This window comes from Hermetia illucens, chromosome 2, assembly GCF_905115235.1.
Source record: "Hermetia illucens chromosome 2, iHerIll2.2.curated.20191125, whole genome shotgun sequence".
NCBI classification, from domain to species: Eukaryota; Metazoa; Arthropoda; class Insecta; order Diptera; family Stratiomyidae; genus Hermetia; species Hermetia illucens.
This window is the reverse complement of record NC_051850.1, coordinates 169,239,719-169,265,223: the sequence shown is the minus strand read 5'-3', so window position 1 is coordinate 169,265,223 and position 25,505 is coordinate 169,239,719. Positions and strand designations below refer to the sequence as shown.

At 43.8% G+C, this 25,505-nt stretch overlaps 1 protein-coding gene across 8 annotated transcripts in view; it reads left to right on the top strand.

Annotated features, from left to right (window-relative positions):
* Nucleotides 1-25,505, top strand: part of LOC119647574 (contactin-associated protein-like 2) — a 231,225-nt gene that overhangs the window by 130,562 nt on the left and 75,158 nt on the right. For all 8 annotated transcript variants that reach the window (XM_038048580.1, XM_038048576.1, XM_038048574.1 and 5 more), the window contains one exon: nt 18,051-18,919. In XM_038048580.1, coding sequence (XP_037904508.1) covers nt 18,051-18,919 — 869 coding nt within the window. The remainder of the gene's footprint in view (nt 1-18,050; nt 18,920-25,505) is intronic.

The following is a 25,505-nucleotide window of genomic DNA, read 5'->3' as shown; positions in this document are numbered from 1 at the left end:
TGGTAAGAAAAGTTAGAACTACGAATCCTCTTGAATGCATGCTCTTTCAATTGCACATCCTTGTATGCCAAAACTGACGCTCGCTACCCTCGACTTGAATTTGATCAGAGCTCTCCCGCTCAGACTCCAAAACTGCGCACAAATCTGTTAAGTTCAACTTCTGCAAAACCAACTTTGATGACCTCAACTCAGCCTTAGCGACAATCAACTGAGATCACATATTATCTAACTCTACATGTAATCAAGCTCTTGGCACTTTTTTAATATCCTGTCTGATTTCCTCTCATGTTATATATCTTCTTCTCCTATTTGTCTTCGTTCTTACAAACTTGGTTCACAACGAAGATTCTAAGTAACATTAGCCTGAAGCATGCATTGCGGAAGAAGGTTCGGGTTTCTAAGAATGACGCCGTCTTGCCCATTTCAAAGCTATGCGCTCCAATCTGAAGCTGAAGATACTTGGTTGAGGCCACACTTACCCGCGGTAACTTTTGGCCCGACACTCGCTATTCCACCCAATTTTTCCCTACCAAGTCCCCACAACAATCCTGCGATCTTCTCTGTTCCTAAATCTCTTCCGTGCCTACTCCCCCAACTACTGCGCCTTTGATACCAAATCCAGGTGCAGACTGCTCTGCCGCCATTCCGTCTAATCACGCCTTCCCTAGTTGAGTTCCCCATTGGTAATCAATGTCGAACCGGGTCCCAATGGGCATTCTAACTTCTTCCTTGTTAACTGTAGACAGTACCTCTCCCCTCCCTCCCCCCCCCCCCTCTGCGTGTTATCTTCAATAAAGCTTTCGAAGAATGCGACTGTACTTTCCTCATCTTTAGAACGAAGCCCTTATCATCCGTATCCTCAAGGGCGGAGATCGTTCACTAACTGTGAACTACCCCTTTTACTCCAAAATCATCGAGGAATACATCTTCGACTGGCTAACCATGCACTTCAGTCATTTTTCCTCCTTCCTCTGGTGTTCCCCAAGGCTCGATACTTGGCCCGACACTGTTCCTGTTTTTCATCAATGACCTCATCTTCATCTTCACTTGCCTGCGTTTGTTGTACGCTGACCACATTAATTGATTGGCCTCTGTTTCGCCTCCACTGGACTGTGGTCTGTTGCAGTTCACCCTTGATGGTCTGGTCTGGTCCCCCTTCCGCAACGGTGACTGTAGCACTCTTGAAGCTGTACAACGTAAATTCACCCAGACCCTATCTTTCAAAAAGAACCTTCCCTGTGCGGACTATCCGTCACGGCTCCGCATCCTCGATTTCCCTTTGCTGTAGCAATGCCGCATTTTCCTTGACATACGCATCCTTTTCAAACTCTGTAATTGTCTGATGGACCGCTCTGCCGGATTCAAGGTAATTTTCCGCATCGCTTCTCGTAGTGCATATAGTGCGGACATTTTTAAGTCCCTTTCGTAGAGCTCGATATCTACTTTCACTCCTCAATCCTGGACTATGCCGATCCTACAACGGCCTACATCTTGAGTCCTTTGGCTCTCTTTCCTTCCTTAGTTTTAAGCATCAGTTAAGCCACTTACTTGCTCCTCCCTCTGAGGAGAATATGTAACTAGGAATTTACTTTCTGTGTATTGTCTTTAATTCATTAAATAAATAAAAGGGTTTCTGAATTAGCTAATATTAGAGTAAACGACGGTTGATAGGACCCGTAGGTGATTACAGAAATGCTTTAAGCTGGCTATCAATGTTACCAAGAGCGACATCCAAGTCATGTTTTCACCGCTTCATTTCAGTGAAACGAAAATTTGGTTAAATTTCATTATTGTCCTTTTGGGCCGGTCATCTAGAGTCACCCTGTCATTAAAGAATCCTCTTACTTTTTTCTATTAAACTATTGATAGTCCAGTCTATGTACCCGTTAAGACTGGCGACTTCCAGAATATATTTAGTCTTCTGCAAATAAATGGAGAGTCATGGCCCAAAGGATGATTTGGTTGAAAGAGGCAGCCTTGTGCTGATATGCAAGGTTTGATATATTCCGGATGACCTGTTTGGTATCCTGTTGCCTTACCTCGAAAGATTTGTGTTTCTTTCTCAATAGCAGATCCAAAAAATGTGGCAAAATTCAAGGTCGTCTTCTCCTCCTCCTCCTCCTCATCCTTTCAAGGTCGTCTTCTCCTCCAAACTCTTGGCATGGGTCCGAACGAAGCTAACTCCGTTTTCCAATTTAGCGATGACGAAAGAGGAAGAAAGTTCCCTTCAGAGCCGCTTTTTTTTATCGACATGCTCGAAAAAGAGCCTTGACGCCAAATGGCAACAGGACCTCATTCCCATTAACTGAAGGACCTAGGCGAATTTGCTCGAATTCTTGACCGATTTCGTGTCAAACTATCTGGCCACCACTTTTCTGTGGAAACGATGTCTTCCATTCAATTGAATGATTTATGAATCTAAGGAAGCCCATTGATCCCTTGAAGAGAATTCTCAAACCGACTCTTTTTGCGGCTAGGGCTAAGTATGTTTTTTGGCCGTATTTATGATAACGTTCTTCAAATGATTGTGAAAATCATTTGTTGATGCTTCAGCTCCAAGATCTCTGTTGGCTGCGGTTATTCCGGTATCCATTTCCCCTTATAGGTATTTTTATGGATGTCTTCAGTGTTAACTCTCACCTGATTGTCAGAGGGTATTGTGGGCGGTGTTGTTATTCGAGCTCAGAGCATTATCCCAACGAGATAGTGATCAGAAACTATGTTGCCCTCCCCCCCTATATATTCTGACACTCAGCACTGCTGAGAGGTCTGCATAAGTGCAACCAAACAGCCACCACGGCATCATTCACGGCCATAGGGGCAAAAACAGCCCCTATCTCATTCGGTCTCGATAGGAAATTTGACGACGTAAGCAAATGGTTTCTCCTCGTCAATCCCCAAAATTGCCCGAGAAATACAAAGAGGTTGAGGATACACAAGAGTTCCGCAGTAGTACTTCTACATAATCTCCAAGCAACTTCAGCTCCTAATCAACCTTTGTTTTCTGCTTCACCTCCGCTAAGCTACAGGAAGAAGGGAAAGCTAGAGAAGAACGCTAGCGGGTGACTGAAGGAAAAATCAACGAGTGGCTGGCATCTACAGCCGAAACCAAAGCAACTGAAGGCAAAATATTTATTTTCTTCGGTGCCGTTTTTATTTTCTTCGGTGTCGTTTGTCCAAACGCCACAAACGGCACCGAAGAAAATAAATGCTACAATCAAATTTCGCTGTTATTCCAAGTTAGTACGAATCGTTTGTAAAACTCGTCCGGTCGCAAAAGTCGGTGCTACCTCTTTCTCTTTAACAAATATTATAGGACCATTTTCCGTTTTCTTTCTCCTCCGCTCTTTTGCTTCTCTTTGTGTTAAACTCTGCTGGTTCCACTTGCGCGTTCTTTCTCTTGGGTTGTTCACTTCTGTTAAACGATGTCTTCCGGAATCGAGGCAAGTCTCATTGCAACTACTGTGGCCGTACAGGTTCCGCCGTTCTAGCGTAAGAGTCTGGTAGCATGGTTCCTCCAACTCGAGGCCCAATTCACTTTGGCCGGCATCACACCGGATATCGTCCGTTTCAATTCTGCGCTAGTCGGGCTGGATGGGGAGACAGTTGAGCTTGTCTCGAAAACTGCTCTTATAGGAAATTAACAGCTCATAAAACGCCTATCAGTAAGTTAGACGGCTAAACTTAACCACTTACTGACAGAGCTAATGCCAGCTGACCGTGTGCCTAGCCAACTGCTGCGTGAAATAAAGCAGTTGGGTGGTGACAAAGTCGGCTCCAAACTGCTACAATCTTTGTGGCTGCAGAGGCTTCCGGAGAGCACACAACCCATCCTGGCATGTTGAAATTTAGGGTCTCTAGATACGTTAGCCGTCATCGCGGACAAAGTTCATGAGGTCCAAGTGCGACCCATATTTGGTGGGGTGTCTCGCGACAACTCAAGCCAGGTCGCTCAGCTGCAGCAGGCTTGGCAGAGGCCACCGGTGCTTTACGTTCGGGAAATAGGAGTAGATCAAGGTCTAGATCATCAAATCAGACTTGTCGGGAGTTCAGGCGACTGCTACCCCACGTTTCCAGTTTAGCCTTGACGAAGGAGGAAAAAGTTGCCCCCTTGCCCCGTCAAACGACACCAGGACCTCATCCCTATCAACTTAGGGACCTAGGCAAATTTCCTCAAATTCTTGACCGATTTCGGCTCAAACTATTTGGCCACCAAAGATGTCTTCCATCTCATTGAATGATTTATGAATCTAAGGAAGCCCGTTGATCCCTTGAAGGTAATTTTCAAACCACTTCTTTAGTTTATCACCTTAGACTCCACTCAATTTACTTAGAGTACTAAATAACTACCTAGAGCTAGTGTTTATGATACAATCCCATAAACACAATAATAGATAATTTCAACCTCATTGCGGTAGTTTGAAACCGATTATATTAATTCCAACTTGATTGAAATCCTCCTATGATCAATTCATTACCGAGCGCGTCGCATACTGCATTCTCTGGACAAATTGGATTGTTACTTTTGCCCGAACATTACTTCCCCCTTACTGCTTCCCTGCTACCCCCGAATTAGTGACAAATGTATACATCGAAGCATTAACAAAATTGGTTAAATTAAATCATAAGGGTAAACCGTATCCAAAGCTGGTTGATTCGACCCCAACCCGAGCCGTATTTATCCTATTCCAACAATCATATAAACGATTTGTTTTGTGATTGTCTTTGCTGTCCCTTGTGGAAAATTACACAGTAACCTGTAAGTCCTCTTTAGGGCACGACCACCGTAATCGATATAACAGTTGCAGGCTGAACTGTCACAACAAGCTATGATGATGGTCGTCCAAATCACAATAGTTCAATGTGTTGGCAAACACAGGAAATTGAGAAGATGGAAACCAATTTCAGTAGGAAATGATTGACGACCCTGTAACTCGGTTTAATCGTCTATTAAGTAGATAATTCGATACATTCACCTAGGGCAGGGTGATTATTGTTGGGAAAGGTCCTTTGTGCAGTCGATGATGGAAACCAAGGCATTCATGCACATACATAAATAAAGCCCAACTATCTCTTCTCCAGGACTCCAGTAGTTTGAATTTTGCTAGGAGGTAGCCTGGAGCCATTGGTTTGGTTGTGAGTATTGTGAAATCCTTTCCAGGAACGTTGGCCCAAGCGACAAATCATTGTTTTAAGCAGGTACGGATTATTGCCTAACGTGATTAATCTCCTGGCTCCTTTGAGTCGGAGGAAAACATGAATGGTCTCGGTCATCACAATGACTCTCCTTTCGTAGGACAGTGCATCCCAGTCCCAAGCATGATCAATACAGAATCCGAAACAAGGCCCTCGATTTAAAGTGGATGCAATCAAAAGGACGAAATGTCCCGTCACCTGGAAAGGATTTTCTACGTTCTCCATTCTCTTTTAACTGGAAAACGTTTCTCCTTTAGTATATTATGCCCTTCCCATCAGCAGTGACTACCGTCAATCGTGAAACCCGTTCCCAACTCTTCTATTCACAATTCAAAGCTTTTACTCGACTCCTACATTGCCCGAATTCTGGATTACTTTAATCCAATTACATCCGACTTATATCTATTTTCACGGCGTCCATTCCTTCCCGAAGCAGAATGTCCATCCGCATTCTCTTACAACCCTAATTCCAAATCCAGGAGTACCTTGTTAATTACACGATTAACCCGGAGCTAATGAAAAACGACATGCGTTAAAAGAAGTAATCCCTCAGTCAATGGACGGAGCCAGCGACTACCACGTTTCGAGATAAGGAACCCGGAAAACCTTTTCTTGCCATCTCTCTGAATATCCACCATCATCAGGTCCTGCTCTTTAATTGTATGTGGGTGGAAATTTTTCATTCCATCGACATTTTTCGAGAGGGATGGTTATCCTTTTTGCTGGCACAGCCGAGGGATGAATATGTTTGGTGTTGTCATTTCTCAGGTGAAAACTACTTCTATCGTGCATAACCGACTGTTGGTTGTTGTTTATCGGGAATTTAATGAATACGTGCGGGTAGCGGGCTTTCAAGTTGAATGAAGGCTATCTTCCAGTGACCATAAATAACAGGATATTTTATATTCAAAAGAAACATTTTCAACCGACATTTTTCGGGGTTGAAATGAGGTTTTGTTCCGGTAAGGGTTGAAAATTTGAAAAATGTATCGAACAAATTTATAAGCCCTGATGTAAACGTCTACTTAGGTCGTTATTTTTTAAGTCTACAACTGTGCGACTATGAAAACAGGCTTGCCGAAAACCGTAATATTTCATACCACTGATAATCAACATGACCATAACGCCATATCAGCAACCTTGTCCAAGTCGCCCGTCCAACTAATACTCCGCCTTTGTCTGCCAGGAACTATTCCAGTCCAACTATGAAAGATCGCACCAGCCCTATGATGCCTCCAAAGCAAACTATCCTTAACAATCGTTTTTCATCCGAGGGACACGTTTCCTTCTCTGCATCGACTCTGCTACGCAGCTAAGACAACCGTCCTACCTGCACCTCATCGATCCTTGCTGCGTTGAACCGCAGACCACGGTCCCATGCCACACCAGCGGAATTCTACTATCGAAACAAATATTCTGACCTTCATCTGAAGCAAGGCCAACTCAACTCCGTCATATCTCACATATGTAAAATTCACGAAGGATGGCTCTCCGACCAAGCCGTATCACAACGCCAGCTGTGAATCTGTGATCTTATTATTGTTAAATTATTGAAGGCCTGCCTGGTAACGATTGGGAAATCTAACACGTCTACCAAACTTCGTTGAGTTTGCCACTTCAGGTTGCTGAACTGGAACTTGAACAAGTTTTCGCACATCTCTGCTCGTTGTTGGATTGTGAGTAGAAAAATTTCCCGGGGGGGCGTAATGACTGTCAATACACCATTCCTGCTGCAGTTACGCCGAAGTCTTCCTTCCAAGCTGTGCGAATGCCTAGTAGCACGACAGGCAATGCTTCTGTCCAGCGACTATTGTAACATCAGCAGCAATAAGCTGCTTTGAGCTGACGGTGAAAATGCTCGACCATGCCATTAGCATGCTGAGTTCTTGAAACAACCTCGATTCAAACTGTCTTCCTTGATCTGTCGTGATCCGAAATGGAATGCGACCCTGGAGATCCATGTGTCAAGGAAAGCTCTGGCAACTGTTATTGGTTCTTGATCGGGGATTGGTGCTACTTCGAGCCAACATGAGAAACGGTTGACTATGGTCAGGAAGTAGTGTCCATGCCATGACGACAAGATCCAGATGAACGTGCTCGAATTCAAATAATAGTGGCGCAAAGGTCCACCACATGTCCAATTCCTCCAATAAGTTTTGATAGATAACCAAACATACCTCTGTGTTACCAGTTTAACGGTGGCGTTTGCTTCTGGGTGTAGTAAATAGTTGAAAATAATTTTCTGGAACGGTTGAGTGATATACAGTCGGATGATACCAGTGAATACATCAATCCATAGCTTGCAGCTAACACCTGGAACCTGGAATTAGTCAAAGCCCCGTTTTTCCTTTCTGTAGCATTTTGAGCTGTTCGTCCGCGGACTAAAACGTTGCAGGCAAATTCAATTCTCATGAATACTACTCAAGGTTGCCCACAGGGTGGGGTGCTATCACCGCCTATGTGGAATATGGTAGTGGATGAACTCATAGAAAAGCTAACAAATATTGAAATACAAGTCCAGGTTTACGCTGACGACATTGTTTTAATCTGTAGGGCCAAATATAAGAATTCTCTTTGTGATAGAGTCCATGCTGGACTAAGAGTTACTAGTGTCTGGTGCAGAAAGGCGGCGCTGGGCATCAATCTATCCAAAACCACCATAGTACCATTCACAGAATAAGCTTGATCACCCGCGAGCCATCAATTTACATGGGATGGAGGTGAAATGAGAAACAGGTGTCAAATATTTGGGAATTACACCAGACAAAAAATTACTCTGAAAGACTCATGTTGAAATCATATATAGGAAAACTACGAAGATTGATGACTTGCACATCCATAGCGGATAAAACAAGTCGGGAAACCGGAAGCTGGACGCTTCAGGTATGAAAGGTTTTGTGTATTTCCTTCATAAAGACATTTGATTGATTGATGATAAGGACCGCCTCCATCTTAGCCTCAACCAGGTCCAATTTCACCATTTGGAGTCATGCTTTGATGGCATGAATAGTTTCGCTTGCATATAGTCCCACGTCCTGGTGGTGTTTCGCAACTACTAACACTGCAGGTCGTCTGCAAAACCGATCAATGTTGCCTCTCGGGCAACGTCTATGACCGTTGCAATGGCCTGGAACGTGGACCGCGCTCTGCGTCCCATAATGCCGCTTCACTAAGCAGGAAACACTCCTTCGACCATGTACGATTCAAATCTACTTATGAGCCACGCGGGCCTGGTTTTAGCAACCAACTTCAAGGCACAACTGCTTGAAGCAATTCCGCATACTTTTCCATATAGCCTTCTTAAGGCTATTTCGAAGATCATGGCATTCCTCTGGTCCTTTGGCAAGGCCACCTCGCTCGCAGACACAGTGCTCACAACAGCGAGATTTCTTGGCTCCGCCAGCAGTTTGGCTTCCTACTGTGATTGAATTTGTGTCACGGCTTTGTAGAGTCGCATGCCTCAGTTACTTGTTTATAAAACTGACTCACTTTTTCCAGCCTCCTCCTTCTAAAGCCACCAGGAATGCTTCTTGCCAGTTATCCTGGCTTTTCTGCTTTTGCTGCTTACTCGACTGTCGCCTCCCCAGTTCCTGATGTCGAGAAAGATGGCCTGGGGGTCACTGTGGGTGTAATGTTCACTCACCCGCCAGACCATCCCTCTGGCCAATGAGGTACTGAGGTAAGTCAGATCGGCGAGTGAGCCTAGCTCTCTGCCTCGGAAGGTGGCCACGCATTCAACATTGGTTATTACGATGTCCAGCTCCGCGAGGGTATCAAGAACGATTTGACACCTGGTGGTCGTCACTCTGCTTCCCTAGCCTAAAGCTGGCGCGTTGAAATCGACAGAGGTGATTTTGGGGCTTTGGTATCTAGCGTCCAACACCAAGCTGTCTAGAATCCCTTCATATTGCGCTAACGTTGTGCTAGGAGGAGAATAGCAGCTGTAGATACAGACGCCGTTGACTTTCGTCCTTACAAAACTGGTTCCATTGTTTCTTAAATGGCTTGTCGTCTACATGCCCATATAGCCACGTTTCCCGGTGAGTCTTTCACCCACGTACCACTAAAATAATTTCAGTAGGGCTCACATATTACCCCCACCTCCACATTCGACCCTCGAATGGTTTACGATAGCAAGTCTTGAACTACCTCGCAATGGTTGAGGTTGATTTGTATCATCCTCATTTAGCCTTACGATTCATCTAACTCCTATCTGCTGGGCACCTGCCACCACCTGTAACGTGCCGGTCGTCCACTCCCTTTTTCCCTTTGTGCAGCATGCATCGTGGATCTCCAGACCAGTCTTTGATAAGATGCTGGAAAGTGCCCGAAATCGAGGCATCTGTCAGCACACAACCCAACCTATTCTTACCTTCCCCGCGGTAATCAGTTTAATCCCTGATTCCACTGGCAAGCTGATAACAGCGCCTACCTTCATATGCCTTTTTCATCCTTTTAATGGCACTTCCTTCCATTTCGTGACGGGACCTAGTCTAGGTCTTTCCACTCGATTACTGTCTATTCCTTTCGAGCTTTCACGTCTGCTTCCGCCCTAACACCTTTTCCACCTGACCATGGAAACTATCCACTGTCTCCTGACTAGATTTGTTTAGTTGCAGCATCAGGTCCCTCCTTTTGCGTATGCCTGATATGACTCACACCACCACCCAGTCGATTGACAATTCCGAATCGACTTTTGCCGCCCACTTTTGTCCATTGTTCGGGTTTACGAGCTACACGCACTTCCCTTTTTGTGAAAGTTGGAGCCGTAGTCGAAGAACTACCCGGAACTTTCACCGGCTCAGCTTCCTTTAGCGATAAAGCTTTTTTTTTCTTGGCCGCTTGTTGGACATCAAGTGATTCACTTATTCCATTCGCAGTTCGTTTGCCCGTGTTCTCAGAAGGCGTCACCTACGTCTCCCGCGCGACTTTGCCACATGACGCTTGGGCGTTTTTCTCCTCCACTGCCCTAATATAGGACAACTTAATGTCACGTATCAGAGCCCTGCTGTTTTGGTGGCCTTCATTGTTGACCTCTCAAGATTTGAGCTTTTCGAAAAGAATCCGGTGTTGTTCTTCTACTCCACTAAGATCTCTTGTAGCGTAGCCAAGTTTCCTACTACTGAGGCACTTGCCCACTCCTAAAAACCGCCGGTATTGGTTTTCCGAAACCCTGCACAACAAAAATCTACCTTTCTCGCCCTCCATATTTCTTTTTGATTTCTTGGTGTCCTCCCCATAATAATAATAATAATAATAATCATTGGCGCAACAATCCATGTTGGATCAAGGCCTTGAAGTGTGTTAGAGCACTTCATTCAAGACCGTAACTGTACACTAGGAGGCAATGTGGTCAGCATTGCGCTCGCCCGAGATTATTACCCTGATTTGGCTCAGGTACTCATTCACAGCCGAGTCGACTGGTGTCCGACGTCAAATCACGATACAAATTCCACTGCCACCAGTGAGATTTGAACCGCGACCTTCCGTACGACAACCTTCCCATAGCCAATTTTTATCCACGGGTGGGTGTTTACTTCCCACCTACCAGGGCCACGCATAAGCATGCCCATGCATTCGTATCCCCTAATGCGTGCATAGGCATGCCCATAACGCACCCACCGAGCGTTCCCTTATCCGCACGAAGGGACGCACCTGATGGGAGATTTGGCAGCTCCACACACGGCTATATGCTAACTTGAAACACTATAGTTAATAGATACACTATAACCAATAAAAGGAGCACAATAGTTCTTCCAGGACGCACTGCAACTGCAACTTTGCTTAATAGAATTTGTTAAGCGAGGTCTAATTGACAGTGCTCTCCACTGACGGGGAAATGCGTCTGGACTAGCAGACTTTTTAGGATAGGATGGGCTCCAATTGTCCTTATCCAGCATCTTACTGAGTATCCCAAAATTGCTAATACTTTAAATGTACTGACAATTCTCCAACCAGAATCATTTCCTGGCAGTCCTGATGGCCGACTTATACTCCTTCAGATAGTCCTTGTATGGCTGCTAGTATTTATGCCTGCAGTAGACACCTTCCTGAAATTGGACAAGTCTTCGTTTTATTCGGGTTGCGATGTCATTTTGATCTACTTTGACGGGCACGGCACTCGATACGATGCTCGTAGCTGCAGAACAGGTGCTACAAAAGATCTGGGCAAGGATTTGCGACAAGAAGGCAATGTTCTCATACGACGTTCCCAGTAGATTCGCTGGAGCCTCTGAAGGATGCCTGGTCCTGGCGTTATGGAAAAAAAAAACAACGACTGGTTCTACTAACGAAACCTGGAAGTGGGGGAGAACGGCATCTTCAGATCTCCTGGATACGATGCGAGAATCTTCGAAGGAACAATGCTAAAGGGACAAATCTACAAAAGCACCCATCAGACAGGCTAGATCTGTCGGGAGAAAAGGGCACATCTATCACCTGCTTAAATAAATATTAAATATCTCTGTGTTATCATCTATACATATGGCAAGGATAATGCTTCACGTAAGTGGATCAAGGGCAGTGTCATAAATTGCTAATAGTCATGTGGCATGTTCCATCACGGTGTGTGCAGCGCCGGTTAAGATGCATTAGGTTGAACCCAGCATGTCATTTATCTGTCCTAAGAGGCTTCAGCCTCCTATGAAAAACGTTAGGAGACGCACTCTACATCATAGTAATATTGAAAAGCATTATTTCAACCAGATCAAAGGACACAATCTAACCGAGTCACCGGAAGAACATCGAAAAGCAGCGAGGGACAAAGCCTAGTCACAAAACGGCTGGTGGAGCCACAAACTCGAAGAGTAGCCAGACTGCATGAAAGGAAGAGTTACCACTTGATCCAATTCCTTGCCAAGCGCAAAATGCCCAGGATTCCGAAGGAGTTGGGTTTTTAATAGAGTAAGATCACATGCATGCTACATATGACATCTACATATTCGAAAGAGCCAAACTTTTCTAGTTTCTGGCCATGAGCTTCAACTCACCTCGATGATTTCCTGAGAAATTTGCATTTCTCCTCTACTATTCTGCACAATATAGGTGACTTATCCTTTGCAAAACAAGAAAGGAAATTAACAGAATAGTGTGGCAAGTCATGCGGAGAAATCAAAATGCATAGAGAATGCAGTTAGCCCTGCAACAAGCGCGATCTATACAAAGATATTGCTCCTTTTGCTTTATAAAGGCTATGCTAGGTCTTCAAAGAAAAATATCATTTGGTATCTATCATCCTCAGAAAGAGAACTGCCCACGTCTGATGGCTCTGGCCATTCGGCGAACTGTTCTGAAATAAGGGCTCACCATTGCATTACCTAAATAACTTCAATGTACCAGCACGAGTCCCCGGCCCTAAATATAGCATCCCCCAAAATTTGTATGCTCTTTCTCGAGGAGCACTTAGTTAGTTAGTTTAGTTAAATGGGGGGAGCCGCAGCTCCGAGCACTCAGGCCATTACTAGGCCCATTGTACTATCCCCGTAAGTTGCCTATTCAATGGCTTCCCGCCTACGGTGTTGGCAGGCTTTAGCGAATCTGAGAACATTCTCAAGAGGCAGAGTGTGTGCAGATTCTTCATTGAAGAAAACCTTGCCAAGGTGTCTTCGTCTGAGATCTGAGGATGCCGGGCAGCTGCATAAAAAGTGCAGGGCAGTTTCCTCCTCCTCCTCACATTGGCTGCACACAGCCGAAACCACTACCCCAATCTTTTCCATATGGTAGTTTAAGGGGCAGTGTCCCGTCAAAAGCCCTACTAGGGTTTTCATGTCCCACTTCTTAAGGGACAACAAAAATGCCGCTCTAGTGGCCCTAGGCTCCTTCACAAGGATTTTCGCTTGCCGGCCAGAGTCCACATTTCTCCACTCGGTTGGGTGAATCCTTGCAATTTCACCTTTCAGAGTAGACTTGACAGTAGATGGTCGGATTCCAAGAGCTGGTTCTGGGCCCACCATTGTGGATCCAGACCCTCGGCGAGCCAGTGTATCAGCCCCCTCATTACCGGCGATGTTAGAGTGCCCCGGCACCCACATCAGGAATGTTTCGTTCAGTCGGCCAAGTTTCATCAGCACCTGATGACAACTCCACACCAACTGGCTTGATATGTTGTTGCCATCTAGTGCTGATAATGCCGCCCGACTGTCGGAACAGATTCGAATGGTGCGACCCCTCCATTTTTTTCGCAGACATTCTTCTCCTGCCAATGAAATGGCATATATCTCCGCCTGGAATATGGTCGTCATTTTTCCGAGGGGTCGGGCCAGTTCTATAATCAGATTCTCCGAGAACACGCCTGCACCCGATCCATCCTCCGTGACTGACCCGTTGGTGAAGATTATTACTTGTCGACCATTCTTCTCTTTCGGTGATTACGACAGTGTATGTCTTTTCAAAGACGAATCTGGAAACCATATGATCGGTCGGCATCAGGGCTACCGGATGTTTTTCAAGGAATTTCCATATAAACGCATTCCCGTTGGATTGGCCGCCTTTCCACGCCCCAATGGCATCGAGCCTACATGCGTCATTTGCTGCTTTCCGTTTCACCTCCAAGTGGATGGGGGGTAAATTTAGGATGGCTTCAAGTGCCGCAGTCGGCGTAGTACTCATTGCTCCAGTACTACTTAGGCAACCAAGTCTCTGAATCTGCGTTAGCAGCTTCCTGCAGTTAGCAAAGTTCAGTCTTGGCCACCAGACGATGCATGCATACATCAAAATGGGTTTTATTATAGATGTATACATCCAATATATCCGTTTAGGTGAAAGTCCCCAGGTCTTACCTATCGCATTCCTACAGCACCAGAGCAATCTGCAGGATTTCTGGTATTGTTCCTGGATATGATGCTTCCACGTTAACTTGGAGTCGAAATGTACTCCTAAGTACTTGACTGTTTGTGCCAGCTGGATTTCCGCCCCTGCTAAGGTGGGTAGCGTATAGCTGCCCCACCTGACGTTCCTAGTGAACATAACTAGTCCAGTCTTTCTAGCGTTCACCGTGAGTCCATTGCGGAGGCACCAGCTGTGGATTACATGCAGAGTTGCATTCAAGCGGTGACATACTGTGTCCGCAAACTTGCCGGTAATTATTACGGCTAGGTCGTCCGCAAATGCTTGCGCGAAGACTTTTTTGTCCTCCAGGAGCCACAGCAGGGTATCCATCACCAAGAGCCATAACAGTGGAGAGAGAACCCGTCCCTGTGGGCAGCCCCTGAGATATCCTGCTTCAATAGACTTCTGGCCGACCGATATGTGGATTTTTCTCCACTCTAGCATGTGAAATATCCAACTGATTAGCAGCGGTTCGATTCCATGCTGTCTTGCCGCATCACAAATTGCCGCAAATGAGGCATAATTGAAGGCACCTTCGATGTCCATGAATGCGTCTAAAGCGTATTCTTTATCGGACATCGCCTTTTCAATTTTTGCCGTAAGTTCATGGAGTGCTGTCTCCGTGGATTTGCCTTTCTGGTAAGCGTGTTGCCTATGGTGAAGTGGCCATTTAGGAATGTGTCTATCCCTTATGAACCGATCTACTAATCTTTCTAGTCCTTTTAGCAGAAAGGACGTTAGGCTGATCGGTCGAAAGCTTTTTGCGTCTGTGTAGGTGGGTTTTCCTGGTTTGGGAATGAGCAACACCTTCACATCCCGCCATATAATTGGAATATAAGCGTGTGCTAGGCATGCCCGATATATATTCCCAATGTGTCGACCCAGGGCATCCATTCCTTCTATTACTAGCGCAGGAATGATGGCATCCGGACCTGCAGACTTATATCTGTGGAACGAGTTAAATGTCCATTTCACTCGCTCCAGTGATACTACTTTGCATGCCAGATTCCAATCTCTCGGTTGAGGGCTGTATGCACCTGTTGGCCCGGAGATTAGATTTTGGATGCTGCCTGGGAAGTGTACTTCAAGCAAATGATTTGCCGTTTCTTCATCGCTTTCTGTGTACTTCCCATTCTGTAAACGTAAGTAACCCAGTTTCTGGCTACGTTCTTTGACCAGAATCCGCTTCAGCTTTGAGGTTGCCTCGAGAGAGTTAGTCTCTTCGCAAAAGCGTCTCCAAGATGATCGTTTAGCCGATCTTATGCTCTTCTTTAGAGCCTTCTGAGCCTCTTTATAGTGATTCCAGCTAGTGCTTGATTCGCCCTTCAGAGCACGATTAAGGAGCATCCTTGTCGTTCACCTCTGTTTTGCCAAATCCGAGTTCCACCATGGTGTTTTACCCTTCTTTGGCATCTTGAGTGGACAGCTTTCTTCGAAAGCTTCTCTCATGCTAGTTGTGATCATCTGGGTTGTCTTCATAATTCCAGCAATGGATTTGATGCGCCTCCCAGGGATCGTGACTCGGGCGTTCAATTCTGTTTGATACATTACCCAATCTGTCTTCCTCGGATTCCGAAATGGAGTGGGTGGAGGTAGATCCATGTCCATAACGAAATCAATGCGTCTGTGATCCGAGAGTGTGATATCGTATGATATTCTCCACTCTCCGATCAGAGCCGCGATGTCAGGAGATGCCACCGTGATGTCGATGACCTCTCGCCTGACCACGTTGAAGAAAGTGGGTTCATTACCCACATTTAGGATTTGCAAATCGGTTCCTAGTAGATACTCCAGTAGTCTCGATCCTCTTGCATTGATGTTCGGACTTCCCCAGCATATGTGGTGAGCGTTGACATCACATCCTGCTATTACCCCCATGCCTCTACTTTTGGCATATTGGATAGCTCTGATGAATGTTCCACTGGGAACGTCTTCTGCGTCGTAGGGGAAGTATGCAGAGCACCATAGTATCTCTTTATCTCCCTGTTGACTTTTTATGGTTAGCTTAGCCGATGTGGTGTCGCCATCACATAGATCATTAACCAGGTTAGCCTGGAAGTCTTTGGAGACTACCATGCAGGTACAGGGTCGATCGCTTCCATTGGCATAGAATAGGTCAGCATGTTGGAAGTTTAGGCCCCTGACTGCCCCACCAACAACCCACGGTTCTTGTATGAGGTATATAAATGTCTTGCAGCTATTGATCCGACGACTGATAAGTGCAGTCGCCGCTTTACAATGCTGCAAATTTACTTGGGAAATGTGGCACCTCATTTATGTTTCAGATGTAGATGCCGGGGGCTGCATGTCCCCTTCAATGGTTTTAGGAGCCGACACTTGTAACCTGACGGTCCCCAGCCCATAGTAGAGCCGGCAACCCGATTTTTCCCGAACTTTCTTAACATCAGGTTCGGGAACGCCGATAGTGAGAAAAGTTCCCGGCCTATCGGTTCTCTCTCCTGTTTTGCTGACTAGCAGCAACCAGGTGGAAGTGTTAAGGTTATTCTGTACACCAAGTTGTTCCAGAACCCCGACCCCATTTCGCCCTTCTTCTGGAAGCCAGAGAAAGCACTTTTTGATCGATGGCAGCTCAGAGACCCTTTTCAAGGTTAGTCGCGCACCCTCCCACACATCGTTAAGGGAGGAGCAGTACTGCCTGAGCCACTCGTTCGTGTCTTCGTCGGCAAAGTTCAGCCGTAACATTTTACGGTATACACCTACCGACTCAAAGCAAAGCTTAATGCCTTGCCGTTGCCGGCCGAGCCCTCTTTGTCGCCTTTTGTGTCGAAGAGTTAGGATCGTCCGAGGACCGCTTCGGTTTCCCCTTAGCCGCAGGTGCTCCGAACGCTCCTTTCCCCTCAACCTTGACACAGCTCTTTGGTTGTGCGTTGCCCGGAGGTGGTTTGCCCGAAGGCGGTTTGCCCGGAGGCGGTTTGCCCGAAGGCGGTTTGCCCGGAGGCTGTTTGCCCAAAGGCGGTTTGCCCGAAGGCAGTTTACTGTCCGAGGAGCACTTTGTTGGAAGTGTCATCTGACCCAGTGAAGTGAACGTCAGACTTCACTGTACCGAGGAAGAGCTTGTTAAGAGGAGCGCTACATTACTAAAATGAAAAGACCATATCATAGGCCAAACGGTTCGGTCAGTATCCTTAGAGCCACTCAAGATTCTGAGTCTCCAGTAAAAGACTGAACAGGAGTCCTTTTCCTCTGCGGATCAACGTATTTAATATAATAACAAACACCATTCAACAACACATAACATTCGATATCAAGTCAACACCACTGGATTTAATCCAGAGAAACTTCCACCAACATCACTTCAACATGACCAAATCTCAATACCTCACTCCGGTGTCATGTCCTCGTTACAAACATTCCAACTTTTCAATGGATTACATTAACTTGTACTTTGCGCGAATAAGTCTTCTGTTCATTGAATGGGAAACTCCTGCATTAAAGGCATTGCGGAATACTTGGAGAGCGAAACTATTAATGTTGTATGATTCGCCTCGGTGAAGGATTAGGGAGTTTCCTCCAGGGAAAATGTGGGAGTTTATGAAGCGGAAATTCCCCTTGTTGTTAGGATGTAGTTGGCGTTGAACGTTATCCGTAGCCACGACCCTGATTTTACTTAAATTAGATTCTGTTGCCCCACGTTGAAAATGGCGGAATATGAGTATTTTGAAAATCTAATTTTCAAAATGGCAGAGGGTAGTTTGATTTTTTGAGGAAGACATGGATTATAGTGCGGAAGCGTTGGATTTCCTGGAAGCAAGCACGTGGGCCTGCATGGATCATTTTGATTTTTTTATTAAACAATGTTCAAAAAGCAAATTAAAGTTGGATAGCTGATAGTCCTTCGCTCATCCTTTCACTTATATAAATAGTTTGGTGACAACTATTGCGCCTTTGTTATTCAATATGCAAATGCGGATTAGTCAGTGTTTTATATTCATGAATTCCCTTTTCTCTTTCCATGTCGACTTGTTCACATAATGGCAATCACGCTGGATTCTATCAACTCGAAAAAGATTCGCATGAGTACGGATAAGCTGAGCTTTGAACTGATTCCGGATATCAACGATAGCAACATCACCCACTCCATCAGCCTGAAAATTGCCAGCGCAACCTCTTGGCATGCCGTCGAGCTGGACTACAAAAATGGCGAAATCAAATTCACCGTCGACTATCGACACTCGCAAACCCAAAAGTTCCCACTAACGTTCACAATTGGTGACAAGGTGATAATCGGTAGTAGCCTGCGAGCCTCCACCTCGGGCCTGGTGGGTTGTATGCGCGATTTGGAAATAAACGGGTTCGCCATCGAGCCCCGGTACGTTGTCAAAACGGAGCGAGTTGTTGGTGAAATCGCCCTAGATAACTGTAAATACATCGATCCTTGTAAACGTCCCAACACATGTGAACATGGCGGTAAATGTTTTGTCAAGGACGATAGGATTACATGTGATTGCAAGGATATCGGGTACATAGGCAAAAACTGCCACTTCACCAAGTACCGAAAAACATGCGAGGAACTTGCACTCCTTGGTTACACCAAATCCGACGTTTACCTAATTGATATCGACGGCAATGGAGTTTTTCCACCGGCACATGTGAAATGTGATTTTCAAAGTTTGGAGAATGCAACGAAAACCATTGTCGAACATAACTTGCCCAGTCAGGTTGATGTGCGAATGGCGAAATTCGAGGATTTCAGTTTTAATATCAAATACCGTGAATTCTCGCCAGAAATGCTGCAGGAGTTGATATCGCACTCGCTGTACTGTACGCAGAGCATAAAATATGAATGCTATAAGGCACCCTTGGAACTGCATTCAAGTACGTGGTTTACATCGTCCTTCATGAATAACACAGTGGACTTTTTAGGTAATGTCAAGAGGTGAGTTTGAATTTGAATATGTTTACAGAAGTTAACAAGATTTTAAACTCCAATATCAGGGATGATTTTTTCCCATCAGAGAGGCATTTATGAATTTATTACAAAACCTAAAAGGTCCTCAATAGTTACAAAAGCGTTTGGATCCTCTCCAGTAGTTTCAGCATATCTTCAGTCAAAACTGGAAATTCATCGTTTTTTCAAAAGATGGAATTTTGTTGTACTGCTGCTTCCCTTATTAAATCTGTATCCTCAAAGTCACACACATCTTTCGAACAAAGTCTCCTACTTCCCTGGAACGATTTTCGCTGACATTAGAGAAAAGTGCTGTCCCTAGTCATCGTACCCAAAATTTTCTTTTAACAACTCGACGTGCAGTTTTATCAGTCGAATTCATAACCTCTTCAACCAGATTCCCATTTCCCCCAAACGCATTATTTATTATTATTTTTCTCTACCAATTTCAGAGTGTTTTCCAACTCACCAATTCGTATTTTCTGAATCAATTTCCTCATATTTTTCTCCCCTTACTTTGTTTTTCCAACCAAATTCAGACTTTTCCTTACCGAATCCCCATTTACCCCTACCAATTTCGTTACTTTCCTGCCAAATGTGTATTTTTCTCAATCAATAAAACTTTTATGTCCTCAACTAGATCTCCCAAAAAATTTCATAACTTTTCCAGCTATTTCCCCTAACCAAATTTATATTTTTTGTTTTTCAAGAAAGTTCCTAACTTTTCCAATTAAACTCGTTTTTTGCTAACCAATTTTGTAACTGTACAACTCATGTTTTCCTCAATAAATTCAAAATTTTCCAACCGAAGCTTATATTTTTCGCAATCATTTTCATATTTTTCCGAACAAAATTCATATTTTTCCAAACCAAATTTGTATTTTTCCCAACTACACTCATGATATTAATTTTCCAGCCGAAAACATGTTTTTCCAAACAGTTTCGCAAATTTTCCAACTGAATTCGTGTTTTCCAACATCGAAAATTGATATTCTTTGTCAATTTTCACAACCAAATTCAAATTTTGTCAACCAATTGGCAACCAACCAAGTTCGTATATTTTCAACCCAATTTATATTTTTCCCAACCAAATTCGTATTTTTTCAACCAAATTCGTACTTTTTCCACCGAAACCCATATTTTTTCCATACAACTTAGCTGTTTTTTTAACCTTTTTTCCAACCGAATATGTAGCCAAGCTTGTATGTATTTTTCCATCCAGATTCCTAATTTCCCTAACGAATCTCGCAACTTTCCTGGTCTTCCATACACAACTCGTATTCTCTCCATCCAAATTTAGAATTTTCCCAACCAGATTGGCATCTTTTCCGAATTGAACCACATCCAAATTTGTGTTATTTCAGCCTTACCTGCCAAAATTAAAATTTTTTTAGTCACACACGTATTTTTCCCGACCAATTTCATACCTCTTCCCGTCAAGCGCGGAATTTTCCCAACTAATCCCGTGATTTTCAAAACCAAGTTCATATTTTGTATTTTTCCAAATCAAGTTCATATTTTTCCTGATGACATTTGTACTTTCCCAGCCAAGATTGAGTTTTCTCTAACCAAGTTTGTATCTCTTGCAAGTAAGTTCGTATTTTCCTTAACCAAATTCGCTACTTTTCTCAAGCTATGTACTTCTAAATTTCCCAGCCGAAGGCGTATGTTTTCAACGTACTTCTTAACAACCACTGCAAAATTTTCATTTTGGCACTCAATTTCATAATTTTTCATATTTTCTCAACCAAATTCATATCTTTCCCAACTTAGTTTGAATTTTTCCCAACCGAATTGCTTCCTATGAAAATTCACATTTCTTCCAAATAATTACATCACTCTCCTACCGATTTTTCCCAAACAAGTTTGTGCTTTTTCTGACCAACTTCATAACTTTCCCATGAAAACTTACATTTTTCCCTATCAAATTTGGATTTTTCCTACCAAAATTTGCTTTTTCCCAGCCATACTCGAATTTCTCTCAGCCAATTTCGCGTCTCACCAATCAAACGCGTAGTTTTCCTCACCAAATTTATAGCTTTCTGAACCAAATTTATATTTGCCCACATCAATTTCGTATTTTTCCGAATCAATTTCGTATTTTTCCCGAACTAATTTGTATTTTTCTCAAGCAATTTCGCAACTTTCCTAGCTAAAATCGTATTTTTAACTACCAAATTCGTATTTTTCTTTACAAAATTCGTTGTTTTTCTCGCCAAAGTCATTGTTTCCAATTTTTTTCGTAATTGTCCCAACTAATTTTTCACATCCAGTTTCCCCACCCAAATGACTACTTTACAAACGCGTTCGTATTTTTCCTCACCCAATTTCTATTCTTTCTACCCAAACTCATATTTTTCCCAACCAAATTTGCATTTTTCCCAACAAAGTTCGTACTTCTATCAGTCAAACTTGCATTTTTCCCAACCACTTTTCTACCTTTCCCAACTAAATATAATTTTTGTCGTTATTTTGTTAATTTTTGAGAAGCAAATTTGTTTTTTCCCACACGGTTTCGAATTATCCTAACAAAATTCATACTTTTCCCTCCCAAATTTGGATTTTTTCGATATCGTATTTTTCCAACCAAATTCGTATTTTTCTCAACCCAGTTCTTGTATTTCCTATCCTATTTTGGTAAGTTCTGGTAAGTTTCCCACATTTTTCTCAACTAAATTTGCATTTTTCACAACTCATTTAACAATTTTTTGTACAATTCGTACTATTTTTGACAATTTCGTAATTTTCCGAACTGGTGTTCCTCAACATTCGTATTTTCTCGAAAAGAATTTGTCACTTTCCCAGCCTCCTAACTAAATCCTTATTTTCCCCAACTAAATTCGCATTTTAATAATAATAATCGTTGGCGCAACAATCAGCTATCCGGATTCGCATTTTTCTCCACCGAATTTATATTTTTCCCAAACAATTTCGTAATTTTTCTAAAAAAATCGGAATTCTCACAAAAAAAAACTCAAATTTTATCTCTAATTTTTTCCAACCAGGTTCGTGTTTTCACCAATCAATTTACAAATTTTCCCAACCAAATTCGTATTTTTACTAACCAAGTTTGAATTTTCCAGCAACCAAATTTCTACTTTTCCCATCTAAATTGCTAACTTTCCTCGTCAAATTCGTAGCTTTCCTAGCCAAACTAGTATTTTTCCTAACCGAGTTATTAATTTTCGTAACCAGATTCGTATTTTTCTCCACGGAATTCATATTTTCCCCATTTAATTTCATTATTTACCCCGCGAAACTCGTATTCGCTCCAGCTGTTCGCATTTTCTCCATTAATTGCGTACTTTGCGAGGCGATTCGTAACGTTTGCCACAAGATACATTGACTGAAGCAAAATTTGTTGCTTTGCATTGATGCAGACGTTCAAATCTTTTTTATTGTGGTTTGAATTCATGAGTTGAGTTTGAAAATTGTTCGGTGCCCGATTGTGTCGGTTTAACCTTAGCCACATGACTCGAACGACCACTTCCTTCCACTTTGACTTGCTCGAGCCAATTTTCTGGAAAGCGGTGAGGTGCTTTACGGGAGGCGTTGTTTTGACCAGAACTAGTTTTTACCCTGGGGTAGATGATTACCAGTGGATTAAACAACACACCACAACACAACACACCGTCACTATATTAAGAAGAAGTTATAGGCAGGGCAGCTATGGTGTTCGTCCTTTCATCTTCTTCGTGGTAACTCTACACGCTCAATATAAACGAGCCAAATGCCACCCGTTGCCGCTTTCGGTCATCAAGTAGACCCGAAACAAAAATTTTCATTTTTATTTCTACACGCTGTTTCGTAAGGATTTAGATTTGCCTCCGGGGAAAGTTCTGAAAAGTTTGTCTGCCCCAAATTGCAGCCAACGCCATGACAATTCCAGTTTCCGAGAACTAAATCATTTCCCGGAGGACTTGATAATCGCACGTCCAGGTTGTTGCGTTGTTAGTTACATCATTAGCTCCGTCCCACTGCTCTTTTTGCGATGAAACTCGGTGATGAAAGCTACTTCTATTTCCATTCCATAGAAGTCCTGCGCTGCCTCGCAAAGGTTAAAGTTGATTTGCACCTACCTCATCCCGTCACTGCCTCCGAGACTATCCTAAACGCTGCCTGTGGCATCCTGCCACCCTTTTTCCCCTTGCGAAGTATACACTGATAGTCAGCTTTACACTGCAGCCTATCACTAAAACGTACAGAATAGCGCTGAAAGAACACCCGCTCGCTGAGTCGACAAACCTGTGTTTACTTTCTCAACTGCCTTAAGTTTGAGCGCTGCCTCACCCGCCAAACTGATAGTTCCTGTTTTCGTGGCTCCTCATACACTCCTCACTTTCGCACTGAGTCCATTGTTTGAGAAACCTAATGGTTTTCTAGGACCTCGCGGATATCAACTTTCGTTGTTCATCTTCTCCTAAAGATTTCTCCACTTTGGAGAGGACATTTTCAGCCATCTTGCTGTTAGACTTCTTAAGCCCTAGTGTTAAACCTCCTTTTTGAGGATGCCAGACTGGGGTCCATCAACTCCGGATCGGATTTGATCTTCCTGAGAATATCGGTGATAATATTCAATTTAGGCAGTGTTCTTCCTTTACATGTCGCTTTTTTCTGGGCTCAACCTTTGTCCACAACTTCACTTTTGGGGTTTTACCTCCCTTGTATTCATTGAAGCCGGCGGAGTTATTTACGCGGTTTTGACTATTTTGTTCTGTTTCACTTTTTTAGGGAAAAGCCTTTTTGCCTCTTAGCATCTTGTGAGGATCAAAAAATATCTACTGGGCCTGGTAACTAGAGGCGCGCTTACCAAAGGCATGGACGATTTCCGCAACAAAATAAGTCTTTCGTTTGAAATTCCGCAGATTCCGCTGGAACGCATGCTGCTCCGCAGAAAGGGCAATCAAATAAGAATCTTCGGCTTCCTCTTCATTGTTAGAGACAATTGCAGATTGTAATGTACAACAACATCGCGTCATTCGCAGACCCGTAATCCATTTACACTCTAGTCGTATAGGCCTGCGTAATGGAAGCATTGTCGAGATCACCTGCCCTGCAAACAATGGATTTCCTGCAGTTGACGGGTCCCGCCTTCAATGTTCAATCAGGAACGTAGGTCTTTGAAAAAATAATTGGACGATATTCGAGGAAGGGCAGACCGCTGTCAACTCAGAAAATAAAACTAAGCCGGATCCTGTCTGGCAAAGCGCCGCTTCACTAGACGGGAATGAACACATTCTAACATCTCTACTGTATATTTCCAAAAGACGCCTCAAAGCTTTTTCGACTATGATAGTATAATCAAGGCGCAAGCACCAAGTAGAAGACGGCAGTCCTGATCAAACAAATGTTGGACTTGTTGAGCTCCGGAGGATCAATCTACACAAGTGAACATCAAATCATTCCAAACTCTTAAGCCATATTCCTTAGGAATCCAAGGGGAAGAGTTTATACCAGGTCACCCAAGATTCTACAATCACCGCCCTTGATCTGATGTGGAATCCTACGAAGGACAACTTTCATTTAAAAATAATTAAGGGTGATCCACCCAGAAACCTAGTAAAAAGATATTTTCTCCCAGATATGATCGGAATGTTCGACCCTCTATAATTATTAGCACCGATGGCAATTGGGGCCAAAAACCTGATGCAGAAGATTTGGCAGTCAGACATTAATTAGAATGAAGTTGTCTTCGAACAAAACTCTGGCAGATTGGAATCGCCTCTACAACTAGAAAGCTTCGTCGCAAAACGGGTTGATAAAATACGAAAAGGCAGATGAACTGCACAGCTCATTGGCAACCTAGGGGCGAGGGTGGATCGAAAGCATAATAAGGCTGACTACAACACTTTATAAATGGTAACTTATAATTAGGCACGGAGGTTTGCAGTCTTACTTACACAAAATGGGGAAGGCACGATCTTCTGACTACGTGTTTTGCAATGGGGTTCTGGAAGACGCCGATCACACCTATTTTGCTTGTCGAAGGTGGGATGGTAATCGTTAACCACTCTATTTAAACACCGCGGAGGTCATTCCAAACAACATTGACAAAGTGATGCTCAGTAGCGCTTACAGGTTGAACCATTTTGCTCATTATGTTCGGATTCTTCTTTTTGATAGAGGTAGAGTGCGACCGATGGGGCGATGGATGGCAAGAGGTTCCTTGAACTTACAGTTCTTCTCCTTTTTCACTGTTGATGAAAGTCATTCCCTGACTTAAAGGACCCCAAGGTGGAAAGTGGCAGGACTAGCAGGATGTAATATGACAAGTTCTCCGACGCCGAGGAAATGTTTAGTTGGTAGTCCAACAGCACAACGTTACGGAAGTCCACCACTCTGTACGTAATCTTATTGACCTATCCTATTTAGAACATGAAAAGAAGATGCGCAAACTCAGTGTGAAATCCTGGGCTTGAGGCAACATTAAGTCAAGGGAGAATCCGGCGGACTCTGCTAACGAGTTGCTAAAGCATCATTTTTGGTAGCAGGGTCCAGCATGACTTCAGGATAGCTGAGTTCGTAAGAGATGAGCATGTCTGACAGGGGTATCTATTGAAGCCTTATTTGAGGT